Genomic DNA, 17,723 nt, shown 5'->3' with positions numbered 1-17,723 from the left:
CTACATTGTCCTTCTATCTATATATATTAGAAATTTAAATATTATAAATACTATTTAGTAAGTGGCAAGAATATGAATCACAAAAAATCATAGGATCAATACATTCTTTTGTCATTAGAAAAGATTAGATACTCATTCATAGATGATATAATTTTTAAAACTAGAATGGTTACAATTAAAGACAAGTAGACTAGATACTCTTGAAACAAGTCTTAAAACAAAGAAGGCATTGATAAAAATGAAGAAGACTTCAGTCTTACATCCATATATATTATCTAACTAGGAGCTAGATCATGACATTGTATGAAACCTTTGTCATGTGTCTAATTTGCAAGAAATGTGTGTAACTTGTAGGACAAGTTTTCTACATGTGCACAATTTGGCTAATCTATACCATAAGTTACTAACATGTACAAGACATAACCAACTTGTTGGTTAAAGTTTCAACCTATCAATCAACTATAAATATGTATGGAGTCAAATCTGCATCTATAAGCCTTCTGAGAATTCTTTCCATAAGACATTATTTAATCTACTTATTTCTATTTGATTTCATTAATCCATTTATGTGTATATATATATATATATATCTATATATATATATATATATATATATATATTTTTGTAATATTACCTCTCTTTTTAAATATAAGTTCTAAGAGAAATGATAATCATATGTTGAAGAGGTCAAATATACGACAAGTTATATGTACCACATAATTTGATCTTTATTCCATTTGAACATAGTTAATAGATCCTTTCGACCAATGATAGTATCTTATGTACAGGTGACTTTAAAACAAAAAAAGAATAAACTAGTTTTTTTTTGTAGAAATATTTATTTGATATTCGATGTTGCAAAATACCATCTGTTACTTTGATGTGTAGATTTGTTAATGTTCTTTATTAAAAAAATAGAATGAAAACTATACATGCTATATTTGGCAGGAATAAGAATAGATTTGCAACTATTATTGATCTTCACAAGTTTGTCAATACTCTAAGGATAGAAATCTCATGTATTAGAAATATTAATCATATTTATATACTAGTCCTATGCCTACTGAAACAATCAATCATATATAATTTAACAGAGACTTTCATATTTCTTGTGTATAATTAATTTAGTTTGTTGTCAAATGACACTGAGCATTAATGAATTGAAGTTATATTATGAAATGATTTGTCCCTCAAGTATCGAGAAGGTAATTAAGACGGTCTTTTAAGATTATTTTTTTGCAGCTTAAAAAATCCAAATGAAATTTATTTAAATCAACAACAAATAATTCTTTGAAAATGAGACAAAATTTATTTTAAAGAAATTAAAACAACATTCTTTGCTGATTCCAATTTTCTTTGTTGACACTTATCGTTGGTTCTCCAAATCATCAAGTATATTATAAAAACATTTAAACAAGTCCAAGTTCTTAAATTCAATGAACGTTTACTGTAAATATTCATCATTTGTGGCAACCGATTATGAGGTAGTTTCTACTTTGGTTGCTGCAGAATGGGCGGGGAGTGAAAAAAAGAAGCACTGCTCATGCCACATCATTAAATCCGGAATTCCATCAACGCCCTCACCCACATTCAGGTTCCACCTTGGCAACGGATGAAAGAAAGAGGTGGGGGGATGGGATGCATTCCCGACACTTTGGATGAAGAAGACCGAATCTCGCTTGTTCGCTCGCTACCTTTCCCTCCTCTCTCCTCTGCTTGCTGCTCTCGCGCCTCCTCGCAAGCTCGGTGGTTGCTCTGTCTGCCTGGTGTTCGCTAAGTCGTGTCGCAGCTGCAACGATGCATCATCGTCCTCGCTCCTGCTGCTGAGCCATGTAATTGCGTCAGGGGAGAGCCGAATTCGCCTACCAGTGGTGATCAGCCCGAATCCATCTGCTGTTGCGCTGGAGGGGTTGCGAGGGACCCAGGCAGGGAAGGCCAGGTCCAAGGGAGAGAGCGCGGCGACATGAAGGTGAACAGTTTGAAGAATGTGGCAGGGGCGCACAATGATGGCATCTGGGCGGCGGCGTGGGCTCCCGCGACGGACTCGAGGCCTGGGTTGCTCATCACTGGATCCGTGGACGAGACAGTGAAGCTGTGGAGAGGAGACGAGCTGGAGTGCGAGCGGACCAACACAGGTTTGTGGTGAATTAGGGTGCGGAACGGGTGGGTTTTATGAAAACCCGGATCTTTCTGTCACTTTGGATGCCGGAGTCGGCGATCGGTCTCCGAGAGCTCGTTCTTCTTTCTGTTTTTGTTTTTCATTCTTTGTTTTGAAGTGTTTATCGTGGTGCGCCTGGAGCGATGGTCAGCGCTGGTGAGCTGGAACGGGTGTGAATGCTGAAAAACCCTAGCGAGATTCTATCCCGATGTAGATTGGCGCTGGAATGCCGCCCTTGCTCACGAGATGGGCGTGTGGACTGTTTAGACTGTCGCATTAGCTGGTTTGCAACCAAATTGTACGTTTTGCGGGCAGTTGGTTGCGGTAAACCCTACGTTTGGGTGGCTAGGCGGATGTGGTCGTGGCGTCCGTCCCAGGTGTTGCGCAGGCAAGCTGCCTGCGCCGGTTTGGGGTGGAAGCGCAGACCGTCGGTCGAGATGACGATAATAGGCCCAGGGCTCAGGTTCTACGGTTTGGTTCCATGAGGTTCTTTCCCAGTTCCTCCGTCAGCGACGCATAGATAGAGAAAGCCCGGTTTCCAACGCGGAAGTGCATGGTCGTCGTAGCGGGTCGTAGAAGGAGTGGGGTTGGAGGGATGAGGCAGGCGTAGTTTAGGTCAGGAATGCAGCGGCGAGGAATTTGTGAGAGTTGTGAAACATATCATCACATGGGGTGGTAAAAGTTGAGCAGATGCCTCGGGGGAGTACGAGGCGAAGCGCTCGTGGCGTGATAGTGGACCAAGGGCGTCAGCATTGCCGCACAAAGAGCAGTGGGCGTCGAGACCAGCTTCGCGTGAGCAACGTATGGGGTAGCGGTGTCCCGCTGGATACGGTGGTACGCAGCAGGGTGAGAAGGATGAGGAGAGGCGCGTTTCGGGGATGCAGTAAACGTTGTACCCTGCTCAGTTTGCTGGACGCAAAAGAGCAGTGTTGGGTGGATGTGGAATGGTGAATGTTTGGATTGGGGTATTGTTGAGAACGGTAGTCGCATGCACCCGAATTGGAAGCACCTGAGTGTGGGAGGTAGGAGATGATGAATGGACACCACGGTATTTTGGCGGCCGGCCCGGTTGAAGGTACATGCAGGATGGACTCGTCGGGGCCCATGGGATTGGACGCAAAGTATTTTGTGTGCGCGCAGAATGGAAGTGAGTGTGCGGGGGTACGTGGATGGCGCGGGAGAGCGTGCCGAGGTGTCGTGGGCGGATGAAGGGTGAAGGGGTGTGCTTGTCGTGGGCGTGGGGTTGTATGAGTTTGGCAACATGTTTGTGGCGTGGTTGCGACCTCCGCGATGATGCTGGATTAGTAGTGAGTAGTGGGCGTGCATCGGGGTTGCTGACCCGGAGTTGTTGCACATGTGGTGGCAGGTCATTCGCTGGGTGTGGTTGCAGTAGCGGCACATCCGGGAGGCAGAATCGCAGCTTCGACGTCTCTGGACAGTTTCGTGCGGGTGTTCGACATCGACTCGAATGCTACCGTGACGACCCTGGAGGCCCCTCCATCAGAAGCGTGGCTGATGCAATTTGATCCCAAGGTACGTCGGGGCTTACCGAAGTTGTTGGGGAGGAGCAGTGCACGATCGTGGTGTGAGTGGAGGGTGCAGGCCGATGATTGGCCCGCAAAGGAATGGAATGGAGCCGCGTGCATAGGGTGACGAGGTTGAAAGGAGCTGAGGGCGGTTTTGGGATCGGTGGTGGTGTGCAGGGTGAACTCCTGGCAGTCGCAGGAGGAGGGAGTTGTTCGGTGAAGATATGGAACACAACGAGTTGGAAACTGGAGCAGTCTCTGACGGTTCCTAAGGCCGAGAATGGTGCGGACGGCAAAGCAGCAGACAAGGTGGGGCTGGGGAAGTTCGTGTTGGGAGTGGCGTGGAGCATGGACGGGAAGAATCTGGCTTGCAGCACGATGGACGGGACAGTGGCAATCTTCGACGTGGGCAAGGGGAAGCTGATCCACACATTGGAAGGGCACAACATGCCAGTGAGGTCGCTGGTGTTTTCTCCAGCGGACAACCACGTTCTGTTCACCGCATGCGATGACAAGCACATCCACATGTACGACGCGAGGAGTAGGATGCTGGTGAGTGCGTTCTCAGGGCACGCGAGCTGGGTGCTGAGCGTGGACGCGAGTCCGGAGGGGGCAGCCATCGCGACAGGGTCAAGCGACAAGACGGTGCGGCTGTGGGACCTGAAGATGCGGGCGTCGATACAAACCGTGACAGATCACACGGATCAAGTGTGGGCAGTAGCGTTTCGTCCTAGCGGGGAGGGTAGCAGTTCTGGAAGGCTGGCTAGTGTGTCAGATGACAAGAGCATATCTCTGTACGAGTACACATGAAGCAATGAATGTATCAGTGGATTGTGGTTGTCGCGCACAGTTGTGATGGCTGGAAAGTGTGATGTCTGGACGGCTGCTGGGGTGGAGAAAAGGTGGTAGGAGGATTGGGGTAGAGGCAGGGGATGTTTGGCGCCGAGAGGTGCGGTTGTGGGAAGTTTGTGGGGTTGGTGCAGCGTGTGGGGGATGCAAGTGTGGGATGTGGATATGGATGTGGGGACGCAGTTTGCAGGGCGAAGGAGTGCATCGCAGAGCGCTGTGGAGCGAGGCAGAAGGGGGAAGTGCAATGCTTGCATGGATGCACAGACGACAGCGTGGGTGGTGGCGTGTGAAGTTGCATGTGTGGGCATGGGGGCTGGAACAATGCAGCGCTTGTGACGAACTGAGTGTTGATGCGGGGCTTGCAGTGATGAGCCAGTGATGCGTGGCTGATACGAGGCTATTGTCTTGGCTTAATTCAATGTTTTTCTTCGTGGTATTTCATTTGATTTGTTTCTGTGTAGGTTTTGTATGTAATTTCCGATATATCATTGTTCAGTCTTTTGAGTTTTTTTTGGCTTGTGGTGTTGGGTTAGTGTGGTTTTTGTTGTCCGCGGTTGTACTGAAGATGGTCGGGCAAATTGGTCTCCACGGTGTTTGTAGGTTTAATCACGCAACCTAAGATGGAGGAGTGTTGACAATCTGAGCTTTTCATATGGTGCTATGTAAACAGTGTGCACACGTGGCCGTATTGTGGTATCGAAGAGACATAGTTCATTCACATTAATGTGAAAAAGCACAAACAAATTTATATAGAAGGTCATTTTCTTGTAAGAAGTTATGCATGCAAATAGCGAACAGACTGAGCCGAATCATCATACCAAAAAGTGTAGTGATACCAAATGATAGAAACAGTCAACAGGTAGCTCAGACTTCCGCTAGAACGGTTGCTGACGCATGTCCAGCACTACCCAATCTTATAAAACTTGCAACAACGATCACTCCGAGTTCCAGTCCTCGCAGTTTAACGATGTGCTCAACTGCGTCCTGCAGAACAGTCTTGGATTGTGACGAAATAATCAATGGAGACCTGAGTTCTATCATATTTGCATGAGGGCGTCTTATGTGGGTTAATCGAGATTGGTGTCCTCGAAGATGAGGTACCAAGACGCTGAAGTATGATACGTCATCTTTCTACAATGAGGTCTAGTTTCCAACAGAGGGGTCGGTAATGCGGCCAGTGAAGATGATCACATTGGTCAGTTCTTCCTTGATAATGAACAGGTATGGGTGGTCGCAGACGAAGTCAGTGGGTTCATGGAACATGGGGAGGCTTCTCAATGTAATGGTAGCAGCTGTGGCTGCGGCGGCCTCTGTGCCCTTCTCGTTTACTTCTACAAAAGTTTTATGGTACAGGTTTGAAACGTAGAGTTTGTCAGCCGTTGGGGAATCCACCATATCTGTGAGATCTGCCTCTTCTCCAAAGGGCAAAGACAAGCCAAGAGACTTGAGAGCTTCCGGTGCCTCAAACCCGTGAGAGATTTTGAACTTGGGCAGTGCAAACTCGGTCACTGGAACCTCTTGGTTAACCGTCCTGAGATCTTCCGCGAGAATCTTCAAGTCTAGAGATTTTTCCAACTCAGTGATGCCGTCCTTCTCATGAGGCAGCAAGATGAACATTGAAAAGGAACGTCTGTCACTGCCAGCGGAGTACGGCAGGCGAAGAACCTTGAAGGTGGAGAAATCTTTCACGTATTGCTTCTTGGTTGTGTGCAACATTGGGACTTGGATGCTTTTTCCATCCAGCAAAAAGAATTCTCCGTGTTTTGTGTCTTCATCCTCAAATGGCTTCTTCCATGCTCCCTTGAAATATAGAGCATTTGCTAACACAACACGTGTCATCTGATCCACCGATCCTGTAGGAAGAAGCTCCTCAATTTTCTCATGTGTCGCTTCTTTAGCCCACTCGTTTACTTTCGCTAGAGCTTCGTCAGCCTGGAAACAACCAGCCATATGACAGAATTAGCACAAAGGATCCAATAAAGAATGACGCCATAAAGAAAACATCAGCTCCTGTGAACTTGAGGAGATTCGCACAATCTTTTAACTAATTAAAAAACTACAAGAACAACTTTCGCAAATTACACTGGTTTACAGCTCTAATACGCCAGTATTGTAATTGCAAATTTTGCCGTGCTCCGAACTCACTCAACGCGTCTCAGACGTGAAAGAGCTCCTATGACTCCTCTATGGACAATGCAGGGACCAGGCATAAATGTAACTATGAAATGATCTGGTCCACTAGTGGACCTTCCAATTGCAGTCAAGAAGTCCCGAATTCCTGGTACAGGGCACAAACTTGCTACAGAATGGGAAAATAAGAAACGGGGAAAATAGAATCGGATACAAACCAGAAGGAAAGATGTGGAACTATGAAAGGTGTAATCCAACGTCGGATAATCATATGCGAAAACTACAAAAGAAACGGGGAGACATGTGGAGGCCCAGAGGCGGAATCAATTTATGGTACCTTTGCATGGAAGTCAACCGATGCAGCCTCAGATCCATAGCTATCCTTAAGGATTTTCTGGAACTCAGGTTTGAGTGTCACGGATTCATCCACCCAGACACGATTGGCAAGTGCGAGTTCCGGGCCCCCAGCGCCGCTCCCGTCAGCTAGGACGACCGTTTTCAGCTGCGAGGAGAAGTTGTGCATGGGGTCGCCTTCAGGAAGTTTGATGCACTTGGCAATCTCCCCCCGTGTCGGTCCCTTAGCCCCAGCCGATACCATCGCCAATGCTAGGCTAATGCTAAGTGGCGAAAGTAACACATTCTTGGTCTCCTTACCTTTCACCACGGCCTTGTGCAAGTCTATGGTGAACTCCATTTGCCCGTGCACCATAGATGCTACGTCTAACCCCATTTTCTCAAGCCGCGCAAGTACTTAACTGAACCTGCGAATCCACGACGCTATAGATCCTCAGTATTCTCTTTCCAGTCACAAGAGCACACATGAAAACAGCGCTGATTCAAATCTACAACTCAACCTACGCCTGCTCAGCGTGGTCCAAAATGTTAAGAACCCATCAAGGTAACCAATCCTGAGAAATCACAAGCGCAGCACAAAACACACAAAAACGCACCTCTTTCACAAGCTGTGGTGACCGATCCACTAAATTCTCAAAACCCTCACCAAGAACTAAACAGCACCCAGGCCAACGAGATGTATATAATCACCTCAATGAAAAGCCCCAAACCACCGTCCCGCGAGCGGACGAGTTCGATCTGAAATAATTTATCCTCACGATCCAACCGACAGTGTATCGTTATTCAAATTGATGGAGAATCCGAAGTCTCCCAAAGATCAGATCGCATCTCCAAGACAAGAGCATGCTAGTACAGGTGGAACGACCCACAAAGCCAATAGAGAAGGAAGAGGGCCGAGTCAAAAAGGATAAAGGAGCCACGTGTTTGCAAGGTAGCATCTACTGATTGGACACTGCAGATCAGACCTCGTCTGGGAGAGAAATAGTCCACAGACCTCTCCTAGCAATTACGTTGAACTGTTCTCGTCTTGCTCAAGGATTTATCTTTCCAAACTTAACAAATTCGTAGAGTGTTCTTCGGCTGAAGTCTTGTTGCGTTTGGGGAGCTGTGAAACCCTAACTAGGGCTTGAGGGGTCTGCAATGATGCTTACGTTGCGTGCAGTGTAAGCTACAGTTAGGTCTACCGGCAATCGAGAACTATGTATGGATCGAGCTTTGAAGAGCATGTGGAAGATATCTGATGGTTATCAAACGAATTTTGTACGATTCTCTAAGTTTCTTCTTGATAGCGCCCAGGGGTCGGATTTTCTGCAGAATTTCTGAATGTCAACCCCTGTACGCCACTTTGATCCAACTGATACGAGTTTCTTCGGCAATTTCTTCTCCATCTCTCTCACTCGGTTCTGCTCGTTACCCCAGCGCTGCAGTTAATGATCCGATTGATTTCTTAGCGCACTTTTTGGGTAGAGGATGTGATTTAGTCATGTAAATTGAAGAAACGGCGAAATTGTTTTGTAAGATGTGGGCATTCTCTCAACTCTAACCTGGCGAACCAGCTTCAGAAGCTCCAGGCTATGTTCACCGATGACGAAAATCTGTGTGTGCACTGGTCTGACTCCTCTGCTCCAGTACACCTCAAGCTAGCACCATTTCGAACTTTACCACAGATTAGGATCTACATCACACAAGATGCAGCGGCAAAGGTCAGCAAACATTTTCGGAGAATCCTATTGTTCTGGCAGAAACTCATGCCGATTATTTCCTCTGCATCAGATCGTGAAAAGCTTGACAGTAAATCTATCCCGTTGCGTGAAGGCGTCGCCTCACCAACCTCAGACTTGTACACCACACGGCCAACTATCGTCTGTTTGCAAGCTTTTCCCATTTTTCCCTTCGAGGATATTTTGCTGTGTAGCCAAATTGGCAGAAAAATTATTTCAGATTTTGGAAACTACCATCCAATCTATACAGGACTGGTATTGCCGAATCTGACAGCTGCAATGCGACGGATGTAACATATTTGCAGAAAAAAGGCTGAATGGGGCACCAGGGCTTACGTGTAAATGTTCATCTGGTCAAGCTTGAGCACGTCATTGATGCAAATGTCACCAAATCCACAATTAATTGTGAATGAAAACTCTGGAAACCTTTGTAACTCATCGTTATCTGTGACACTGAACACAAATTCAAGCTTCAACTATCCCCATTCCAACTTAAAATTCAACCACTCAACTGCAATTGAAGTTAAGTCGGTTACGAGCTCACGTGACTTCCACTTCTGCTTCGGCTGACGATGATGTCTCCTTCGATTTCCCTCCCCCGACAACATTCTTAAGGTTGTTGCTTCCTATGCAAGAGGTATGAAGCAGAGCCAGCTTGAGATCTTGCTCAGTATGAACACCCAACTCATGCAACTGGAAAAAAACTGCAAACACTTCTTCGATGTTGCTTGGGCCAATTTTGAGCATCCATACGGCAATTGGCTTCGGGATTAACGTTTCCATTAGGAGGATCATTTCGCGATCGTTGTAGCCGTATACTTCCTGGACATGCTTCATTTGCTCAACCCACAGGGAAGGATTGTCCCCCATGTGATACTTCAACTCTTGCAGAAACAATTCCATGGAGTTTGATGACCAAAACAACTCATGGAACTGAAACTTTTCCGGCCGTAGAACCAGGAATTGATGATGTGGGTCAAGAAAAACTCAAGTGAGGGTTCCCTATTTGTGAGAAGGGAGCAAGGACGACGGAGCCAACTCCCACCCGCAGCTGAAAATGGTGGAGAAAGAACACTAACTCATACACTTTTCAATATTCTGGACTTAATACTCAGCATGGATTTAGTTACAAGCCGAAGACCCACAAACGGCAATGCCTCAAGCGAAACAAAACGGAACAAAAAACCTGCAATCTCTCACAAACTTGCCACTACTGACGGCACAATCTGCTATTGGGGCTTTATTTAATGATCTGTTCAATCGAGATGAACTCCAATTCTGCTAGCCCGGCAACAACACAGGCCACCATGTGTGAACATTCGAGCTCCACATGACTTCTTCAAATCTCATTGCACCTTGACAAATCTCACATTGCACTCTGATATGTCATAGAGCAAATTCTCACTGCTTTTGGACGCTAATTCCTTAGACTCTGGGTTTGAGATTACAAAACATTTAATGTTAATTAGGTCTGTTACATGTGACCTAATTTCAGATAGAAGCAATGAGAGACGTTGCCAAGAGTGGGTCATAATGTAACTTGACAGTTAGAAGAATAGGGGGTTTCAACCATGGCCTTTTTGGGTGATATTTCACCCATGATACAAGCTTGAAGTATCCATGATATTTCAAAATATCACTTGATACTCCACCAAATCACCCATCTTGCCAAGGTGGATGATTTGGAAATCAAAATATCAAAAGAGAGGCAGGTCAAATATTAAAAACCGCATCCCTTGCTTCAGCTCTCGTCTCTTTGACTCCATTCTAGAGATAATAAAGTTTGAATTAGGGATAATATTAGAAGATAATAAAGTTTGAATGATGATATTCTGGAATTGGTATTTTGAGTGATCCTATAAATATTAGGTATTGAATCCTAGTTATTTGGTTTTGCAAAAGTGCCATGTTTGAAACCCCGTATTGATTTATTTATTTATTTATTTATTTTTGGAGGATATGAAATAGAATTGTGTAATGATAGGTGTAATTGAATTATGCATTGGATGGTATCTTTCAATTTTTTGATGGTGTTCATTTTATTGTTTACCAAAGGAATCATATATTTATTTGACTATTTGAATCATTAAATGACCTTATTGGTTTTTTATTTTTTTATTTTTAATTATCTCTATCATTGGATGGAGAGATATGACATTTATTATAATTTTTTAATTGATTGAAATACACTTTTAAAGATATCTAATTAAAACAAATTGTGTAAAGTGGGTGTAAAATTCTTTCTAGACTAGCTAAGTACTTGCTTAATGTTATGCCAACAAGGCTAATTTATAGCTAAAAAATATTTAGTAATTATACTAATTAATTTTTTTCTTTAATAATCTTAAAAATTCATTGAATTTTTAAAAATATACTATGATAAGATTTGATATTATTATTTATATCTTGGTTTGTATAAGATAGGTGACAAACTTCCATTAACTACAGAATTATTATAGAATATTTACATCACATAGTACAAAAATATATAATATAATAATAAAAATTAAAAGTAAAAACTATATAATTAATTTTTAAATTATTATACATAAATAAAAATTTAAAATTTATACTAAAAATAGTTTTGAAATTTTCAGAATAAATATTATGTACATAATATAAATTTTATCAACTTTTAAATGATTTAAAAACATATAAGCTTTGTTACAAAAAATTGAATTAAATTTATAAAGAAAAATATGGTATTTTTTATTTATTTTTAGTATAAATAATAAAATTTTCTTTTATTTATTAGTAGCCTATTTTTAAAATATAATATTTGTATATTTTTAAAATAAAATTCTTATATAAAAACTTATATCAAGGACATGAATTATAAAGTATCAAATGTCAATACATTCTTATTTCACTCAAAAAGAGTAGATAATCATTTGAAGATGGTATATTGTTAAGACTAGAATGCCTATTGCCAAAGACAAGAAGACTAGAGACTCTTGAAACAAGACTAAAAATAAAAAAAATGTGTTGATAAGATTGAAGAAGACTTTGCTCTTTCATCCATGTATACTATCTAGCTAAAAACTATGTGGCAACATTCTATAGGACCTCCAACACATATCTAACTTACAAAAATAGTTTACCACATGTGCAACACATAGTCAACTTATTGGCCAAGTTTTCAACCTATTAATCAATTATAAATATATATAAAGTCAAATTTGCATCTACATAGCTTCAAAAAAAGCTTCTCCATAAGGTATTATTAAATTTACATACATTTATTCACTTTTTAACACTTCTTATGTAGATAATTTTTGTATATCCATAATACTATTATGTTTTATAAGAACCAATTTTACAAAGAATAATAATCACATTTTGATTCTTTATTTTGTTTTAATGGATGTTATTGATAAAAAGCATCAATCTTTCTTGCTACATTTGCAAGATTCCTTGGTAGCTTTTACATGCATTTACAAAGATCATATCTATGCCAATGTACAAGATATTTTAACCTATTTTGGCATTGCCTTAGATGTAAGATTTCTTTGACCTCAAATTTTTCATTATTATTCACTTCTATAAAAGGAGGTGGCATTTGTCTTTATTCTAGTATAGCTATTGTCTTATATACCTAAAGAAAAAATACATAAAACATAATATAGGTCTTCATAGATACTAATAGCTATAATTAAAATATAATTAGATTGATTAATTCAAAAATAAGAAATGGCCTAAATCTATGGCATTCCAACTTATCACAAGGGCAAATATTCTTGATATTACAACAAAATAACCATACCATGTTGTCTACAAAAAATTAAGGTTTTTCTTTGAAATAGACATTATTATTAAACTTTTATTGTTCTTGAGCTCTTTTTAATTTTACCTTCATTATTATATGTAATTATGAAAAATAATTTGTTAAATATTTTATTATAGGATTATCAACATTAGTAAAGTCAAAAGTATTAAGTTATGGATGATAACCATAATTAATATAAAAAATATTTATTGAGTAGAAAAATATACTATATTATCATTAGCACATTTTGCTAATAGTAAAAAGATTATCCAATCATCTTGATGGTATATCTCAAATATTACTTTAAATCTTAATTTATTCATTCTATTTGTCCATTAATTTAAAAATAAAAGACTAAAGTTGATTTTATATTTTCTTTTAATATCTTGAAAAGGCTCTTCAAAAATCTTGATATAAATTAAGTACCTCTATCCAATATAAAATCTCTTGACAATCCATAATAGTCATAAATGCTCACAAAAAAAAATAAAAATAAAAATAAAAATAGTTGATTCTTTATATATGACAAATTTTGTACATAGTTCAAAATATGCTATTTTAGTGAAACAATCTACTATTACAAATATAGAGTCATAAGAACTTAAAATCAAAAGATTTGCAATAAAATCTATAGAAACAAAAGACTAAGATTATTTGAGTATAAATAATAGCTAAAAAAGTTCATAAAATCAATGACAAAGAATTTTTGATCTTAAATAAATATTACATGATTGTACAGAGTCTTTAATTGCTTTGTATATTTAAAACTACTATAAATCTTTTGATATTAGCTCCAAAGTCTTATTGTATTAAAAATGTCTTATAGCTAGGAAGTCATGATGAGCTTGAAGAACATATAAGTATTTCTAAGATCTTCGGCAATTTGTTAATTAAATTGAAGTGAATTTTTTTTGTATGCAAACTAGACTTGATTTCCAATGTTTCAATGAAATTTGAGAATAATTTAATAGTTTATGAAGGAGATATTAGCATTGGAAGTTTAGCATCTAGATTAGAGTAAAAAACCTCTCAATATTCGATTGGATTAACTTGCATTTCTTTCAATTGGTAAGTGCGATCAATTTCATCTTTCTTATGCTTGTTTCTAAATAAGATATTAAAAAGTATAAAAACTTTGAGTTGATATCAATGGTTTAATTATTGATTGTTGAGGTTCCATTCTACTATAGGACTTGTTAAGAGTTTATTTAAGATCTAAGATTTTATTAGGATTTGGTTTAGGATTTGGTTTAGGATTTGTCTAGGATTTTATTAGGACTTAGGATTTGATCTAAGATTTTATTAGAATTTTTTAGATTTTTTTAGGATTTTCTTTAGAAATTAATTAGAATTCGATTAAGATTTATTTAGGATTTGTATAGAATTTAAGATTTCATTAAGATTTTATTAGGATTTCAATTAGGATTTGATCTAGGATTTGGTTAAGATTCAATAAGGATTTTAATTAGAATTATATTAGGATTGTTATTTTTAATATTTTCTTATAATTCTTTATTATTTTTTTTAAGTTTTTATTTCTAATATTTTTTTAGATTATTTTTATTTATTTAAATATTTATATTTATATTTCTTAAATATTGTTTTTTATTTTTCTTGTAAATTAAATCATAACTTCTTTTTGTTTCTTTTAAGATTTTTTTTAAATTTATTTCAATAGATCAAAGTTTTATTGGATTTATTAAGGATTATTTGAAGTTTATTTAATTCTCTATTAGACTTGGTAGAATTGTTGTTGCATTTTTACTTACCTTCCATATCTAGGTACTTAATGCATTCTCAAGTAAGAACATAGGTAGTACAACAACAAAACTTTAACAAATCTGCAAGTCAAATTTGAAGATGGTAATTTGCAGCTTTTAATATTAAATTTAAAAATTTTACAAAAAAAGATAGTCTATTTTCTTTATGGAAAGAATAAATGTTAAAAAATATTAAATATTAATTTTAAAAAAGATAATCTAAATTTTTTAAAACACACTAAAGAAAGTAAGTTAATTCACTCATTTTTAAAACAAAAAAAAAACATTGAATTAACACTCTTGTCAAACTATCAAAGACATGATTGGCAAAAGACCAAAAGGTTAATACACTCTTGTGTTATTCAAAAAGAATAAAAAATCACACAAAGATGGCATAATATTAAGACTAAAATAGCTTTTATTAATGACAAGAAGATTAGGAACTCTTGAAACAAGACTAAGAACAAGAAAGGCATTGACAAGAGTAAAGAAGACTTTATTCTTACCTCCATATATACTATCTAACTAGAAGTTGTATAGCAATGTTTTATAGGACCCTCAACACATGTTTAATAGATGATACACATATTTAACTTGCAAGAATAGTTTTCTATATGTGCACCGCATGGCCAACTTGTTGGCCAAGTTTTTAATCTATCAATCAGCCATAAATACAATTAAAGTCAAATTTACATCTATAAAGCTTCTAAAAAGCTTCTTCACAAGGTATTATCAAATCTACCTATATTTATCTACTTCCTAAAAAAATTTATTTTAATAATTTATGTATGTTCATAATAACTTGTTTTATTTTATTATTATTATTATTATTTATTGCTTTAATTTTTTAATATAATATAGGTATTTAAGTATACTTTTATTAATAATTTATCTATTATAAATAAATTTTAAAAAAATAAATTCAAAACATATATCTAAAAGATACTCTTATAGAAATAACATCTATAAATCATCAAAGATCTTATGATTTTAATCTAATATATTTATTATAATAATAAAATAATATTTGTTATATAAATATATAATATATATTGCTAAATTGAAAATAGTACATAGTGATAAATAAAAAAGTGTAGCTTCTTTAAAAACTCATCATATAATTTTTATATAAAATAAACTAAATAATACTAATATTCATATAAATTAAATTTGAATTGAAATAATGTTAGATAAAAATAACACATATTTGGCATTTCTTTGATGACATTTTTTTTATAGTCCATGCAACTAGAGATTTAAATCCTATAAATTAAAATATTAAATATTTATCAATTATTTTGCATTAACTTTAGGTTATCTTAACTAACACAATAATAAATGTATCTTTACCTTCTCGAGTACTTTCAACAAGAAATTGATATCTTATAGCTATTAGAATTAAAAAGATAGTTTTGATCTTTTGAGATATCTTATATTTATCAATGCTTTGATAAAATAGAATTTCTAATAAAAATATAATTATTCAATAATTGATATTAATATGCATTAAAAATAATAAAATGAATAAAATATATATATTTTTTATAATTCTATTTTTTATTCATTGATATAATCTAAAAAAATTACATAATATTAAATAAATAATTATTTATTTATTTATTATTTATTTAATAATATATATATATTATAAAAAATTAAATAAACAATGCATTAGAAACAAAATATTTTTTATTTTTAAAAAAATTATAACTAATAAATTAAAATATTTATTATTTAATATATATAAATTATAAATTAATCCATATAAAACATTATTATTATAATTGATGCAAAAAATAGTAATAAAAAATTTTCAATTATTCATCAATGCCCATATGTTTGAAGATGCATATATATATATATATATATATATATATACTACAAAGTAGAAGAATAAAAGTCAAAGTAATAATATATTGAGAGAGAGAAAGATGTATGTGTGTGTATATATATATATATATAAAGGATAATAATATATATTTTAAATAAATGTCAACAACATGTATAAATATTAAATGATATAAATACATAATAAATTTAAACATTTTTTACTATTATTTTTATTATTATTCAATTATGGTAATAGTATGAAACAAATATAGTTTAATGTAAAAAGATACATACTCTTTATATATTTGCAAAATTTATAAAAGATTTATATTTTATATTTCTAAATAAAAAGTAGATGGTAATTTATTTAAAATACATTTGTTTTAGGTCAACACAACACTCAATCATAAACAATATAATAAGGCTGCAAATTGCACATTGATAGTTATAATAGTTGATAGAAACTAACAAAATCTCTTTACAAAAGAGGAGCTAATGATCTTATTTGGCTAAACAACCAATGCCTTTTGAATAGTCAACTAAACTCATATTAATGAGTCAATCATAGTACATTAATTGTGACACAACTTGAAAATTTTAGACTCACATTACCAAACATGAAGTCAAGTAACAAAATATGTTGTTGATGCAATTTTGCAAAATAAGTACCTAGCATGCACTCTAATCTTTTTACTTCATTTGTTTATCCTTACATATCTATAGACATTGATGTTGGATAACTACCTCAAATTTTTATGAGCAAGTCATTAAGAAGCAACCAATTGTTAGGAATCCCTCAAATATTGGTAGAAGGGATTCGAAGTTAAAAGTGTGAGGTTTTGAAAAAAAAACACACACACATACACAAAATCATTTATGATCATGGTTAAGGGCTTAGGATTCCTTAAAATGTTCTTGTGCATTTGAATTTTCTGTTCATTCAGTACCAAGTACCAGCTGGGTACCTACCTATTCCACTACAGCTGTTGATGGCTCTGTGTGTAGGCTTATTTAATTGTGACGAGAAACTTGCACAGGTCCATTCATGTTTAAACCTCCACCTCTGGAGTAAAGAGGGGCACTGGAAATAATTAAATACCAAGGAGCATTTCTAGGCTTTGCATGGAACTCACCATTTTTTCTTGCCAGTGGGCAGCTACCTTGAAAAAATTCTGACCTCATTGATATGGACCTCATAGATATTACAAAGCAAACCTTACAGCATCTTTTTAGCATTGCCCTTGCCAATTGTGTCACCAATAGCCCCTGCACATCAGCACAAAAGCATGCACACACAATTCAGAATATTGCATGTGGTGAACCTTAGAACATTAGACATGGAGGCCAACTTGAACACACTTTCAGGGGCATCTGAGACTGGGCTTCCAAATAAGCCTCCACAAATAAAAAATTGCAAATATACACAACTTGACATCAATGCTCCTCACTTCAAAAGACACAAATCACAGAGCGCATAGGAATGGCATTCATCACCAACAACAAGAGACAAAAGAAACCATGGTTCATGCCACTGGCTGAGAGGTAGCCATCCCTCTAGATCTATTACTCATTGGAAAGATTCCTGAAAATTAAAGGATTGTGCGATTAGAATCTATGCATCCCAAGGCG

General features: G+C 36.7%; 4 protein-coding genes across 8 annotated transcripts; 2 read left to right on the top strand and 2 right to left on the bottom strand.

Annotated features, from left to right (window-relative positions):
- Positions 1 to 1,736: 1,736 nt before the first annotated feature.
- Positions 1,737 to 4,531, top strand: LOC112293988 (WD repeat-containing protein VIP3). Of its 2 annotated transcripts, none has more exons than XM_024544029.2 (3): positions 1,737 to 2,135; positions 3,525 to 3,691; positions 3,862 to 4,531. In XM_024544029.2, exons 1-3 carry the CDS (start codon positions 1,964 to 1,966, stop codon positions 4,492 to 4,494), a joined length of 972 nt encoding a protein of 323 aa, XP_024399797.1. In that variant the 5' UTR covers positions 1,737 to 1,963; the 3' UTR covers positions 4,495 to 4,531. The 2 variants fall into 2 exon arrangements, with proteins under 2 accessions (XP_024399797.1, XP_024399806.1); XM_024544038.2 differs by lacking the exon at positions 1,737 to 2,135 and adding an exon at positions 3,093 to 3,233.
- Positions 4,532 to 4,555: 24 nt separating this feature from the next.
- On the top strand, positions 4,556 to 6,267 carry LOC141044637 (uncharacterized). The gene is made up of 2 exons (XM_073529564.1): positions 4,556 to 4,966; positions 5,134 to 6,267. Exon 1 carries the CDS (start codon positions 4,556 to 4,558, stop codon positions 4,910 to 4,912), a length of 357 nt encoding a protein of 118 aa, XP_073385665.1. The 3' UTR covers positions 4,913 to 4,966; positions 5,134 to 6,267.
- On the bottom strand, positions 5,334 to 7,750 carry LOC112293975 (serpin-ZXA). Of its 2 annotated transcripts, none has more exons than XM_024544007.3 (3): positions 7,614 to 7,750; positions 7,001 to 7,424; positions 5,334 to 6,465 (listed from the first exon to the last, which is right to left on the bottom strand). In XM_024544007.3, exons 2-3 carry the CDS (start codon positions 7,391 to 7,393, stop codon positions 5,677 to 5,679), a joined length of 1,182 nt encoding a protein of 393 aa, XP_024399775.1. In that variant the 5' UTR covers positions 7,394 to 7,424; positions 7,614 to 7,750; the 3' UTR covers positions 5,334 to 5,676. The 2 variants fall into 2 exon arrangements, with proteins under 2 accessions (XP_024399775.1, XP_024399784.1); XM_024544016.3 differs by having other exon boundaries at positions 7,708 to 7,750.
- A 160-nt stretch (positions 7,751 to 7,910) lies between these two features.
- LOC112293996 (uncharacterized) lies at positions 7,911 to 10,620 on the bottom strand. 3 transcript variants are annotated; one of them, XM_024544065.3, is made up of 5 exons: positions 9,283 to 10,612; positions 9,075 to 9,191; positions 8,849 to 8,924; positions 8,562 to 8,692; positions 7,911 to 8,438 (listed from the first exon to the last, which is right to left on the bottom strand). In XM_024544065.3, exons 1-4 carry the CDS (start codon positions 9,639 to 9,641, stop codon positions 8,576 to 8,578), a joined length of 669 nt encoding a protein of 222 aa, XP_024399833.1. In that variant the 5' UTR covers positions 9,642 to 10,612; the 3' UTR covers positions 7,911 to 8,438; positions 8,562 to 8,575. The 3 variants fall into 3 exon arrangements, with proteins under 3 accessions (XP_024399833.1, XP_090104370.1, XP_024399823.1); XM_090248244.1 differs by lacking the exon at positions 8,849 to 8,924 and having other exon boundaries at positions 8,562 to 8,657; XM_024544055.3 differs by having other exon boundaries at positions 7,911 to 8,924; positions 9,283 to 10,620.
- Positions 10,621 to 17,723: the final 7,103 nt, after the last annotated feature.

The sequence above is a fragment of the Physcomitrium patens genome, chromosome 2 (assembly GCF_059467195.1).
Source record: "Physcomitrium patens ecotype Gransden chromosome 2, ASM5946719v1, whole genome shotgun sequence".
NCBI classification, from domain to species: domain Eukaryota; kingdom Viridiplantae; phylum Streptophyta; class Bryopsida; order Funariales; family Funariaceae; genus Physcomitrium; species Physcomitrium patens.
The sequence above is the reverse complement of the archived record's forward strand: the minus strand, read 5'-3'. Positions and strand labels throughout refer to the sequence as shown.

Excerpts from the sequence above, each read along its gene's own strand:
- LOC112293996 (XM_024544055.3), bottom strand. The coding sequence starts at position 9,641 with ATGGAATTGTTTCTGCAAGAGTTGAAGTATCACATGGGGGACAATCCT. Across the intron at positions 9,192-9,282 it reads GAAGCAGAAGTGGAAGTCAC|TGTCACAGATAACGATGAGT; the intron begins GTGAGCTCGTAA and ends ATTTGTGTTCAG. Across the intron at positions 8,925-9,074 it reads GACCAGATGAACATTTACAC|CAAAATATCCTCGAAGGGAA; the intron begins GTAAGCCCTGGT and ends TTGGCTACACAG.
- LOC141044637 (XM_073529564.1), top strand. The coding sequence starts at position 4,556 with ATGTCTGGACGGCTGCTGGGGTGGAGAAAAGGTGGTAGGAGGATTGGG.
- LOC112293975 (XM_024544007.3), bottom strand. The coding sequence starts at position 7,393 with ATGGGGTTAGACGTAGCATCTATGGTGCACGGGCAAATGGAGTTCACC. Across the intron at positions 6,466-7,000 it reads CGGTTGACTTCCATGCAAAG|GCTGACGAAGCTCTAGCGAA; the intron begins GTACCATAAATT and ends GGTTGTTTCCAG.
- LOC112293988 (XM_024544029.2), top strand. The coding sequence starts at position 1,964 with ATGAAGGTGAACAGTTTGAAGAATGTGGCAGGGGCGCACAATGATGGC. Across the intron at positions 2,136-3,524 it reads GTGCGAGCGGACCAACACAG|GTCATTCGCTGGGTGTGGTT; the intron begins GTTTGTGGTGAA and ends ATGTGGTGGCAG. Across the intron at positions 3,692-3,861 it reads TGATGCAATTTGATCCCAAG|GGTGAACTCCTGGCAGTCGC; the intron begins GTACGTCGGGGC and ends GGTGGTGTGCAG.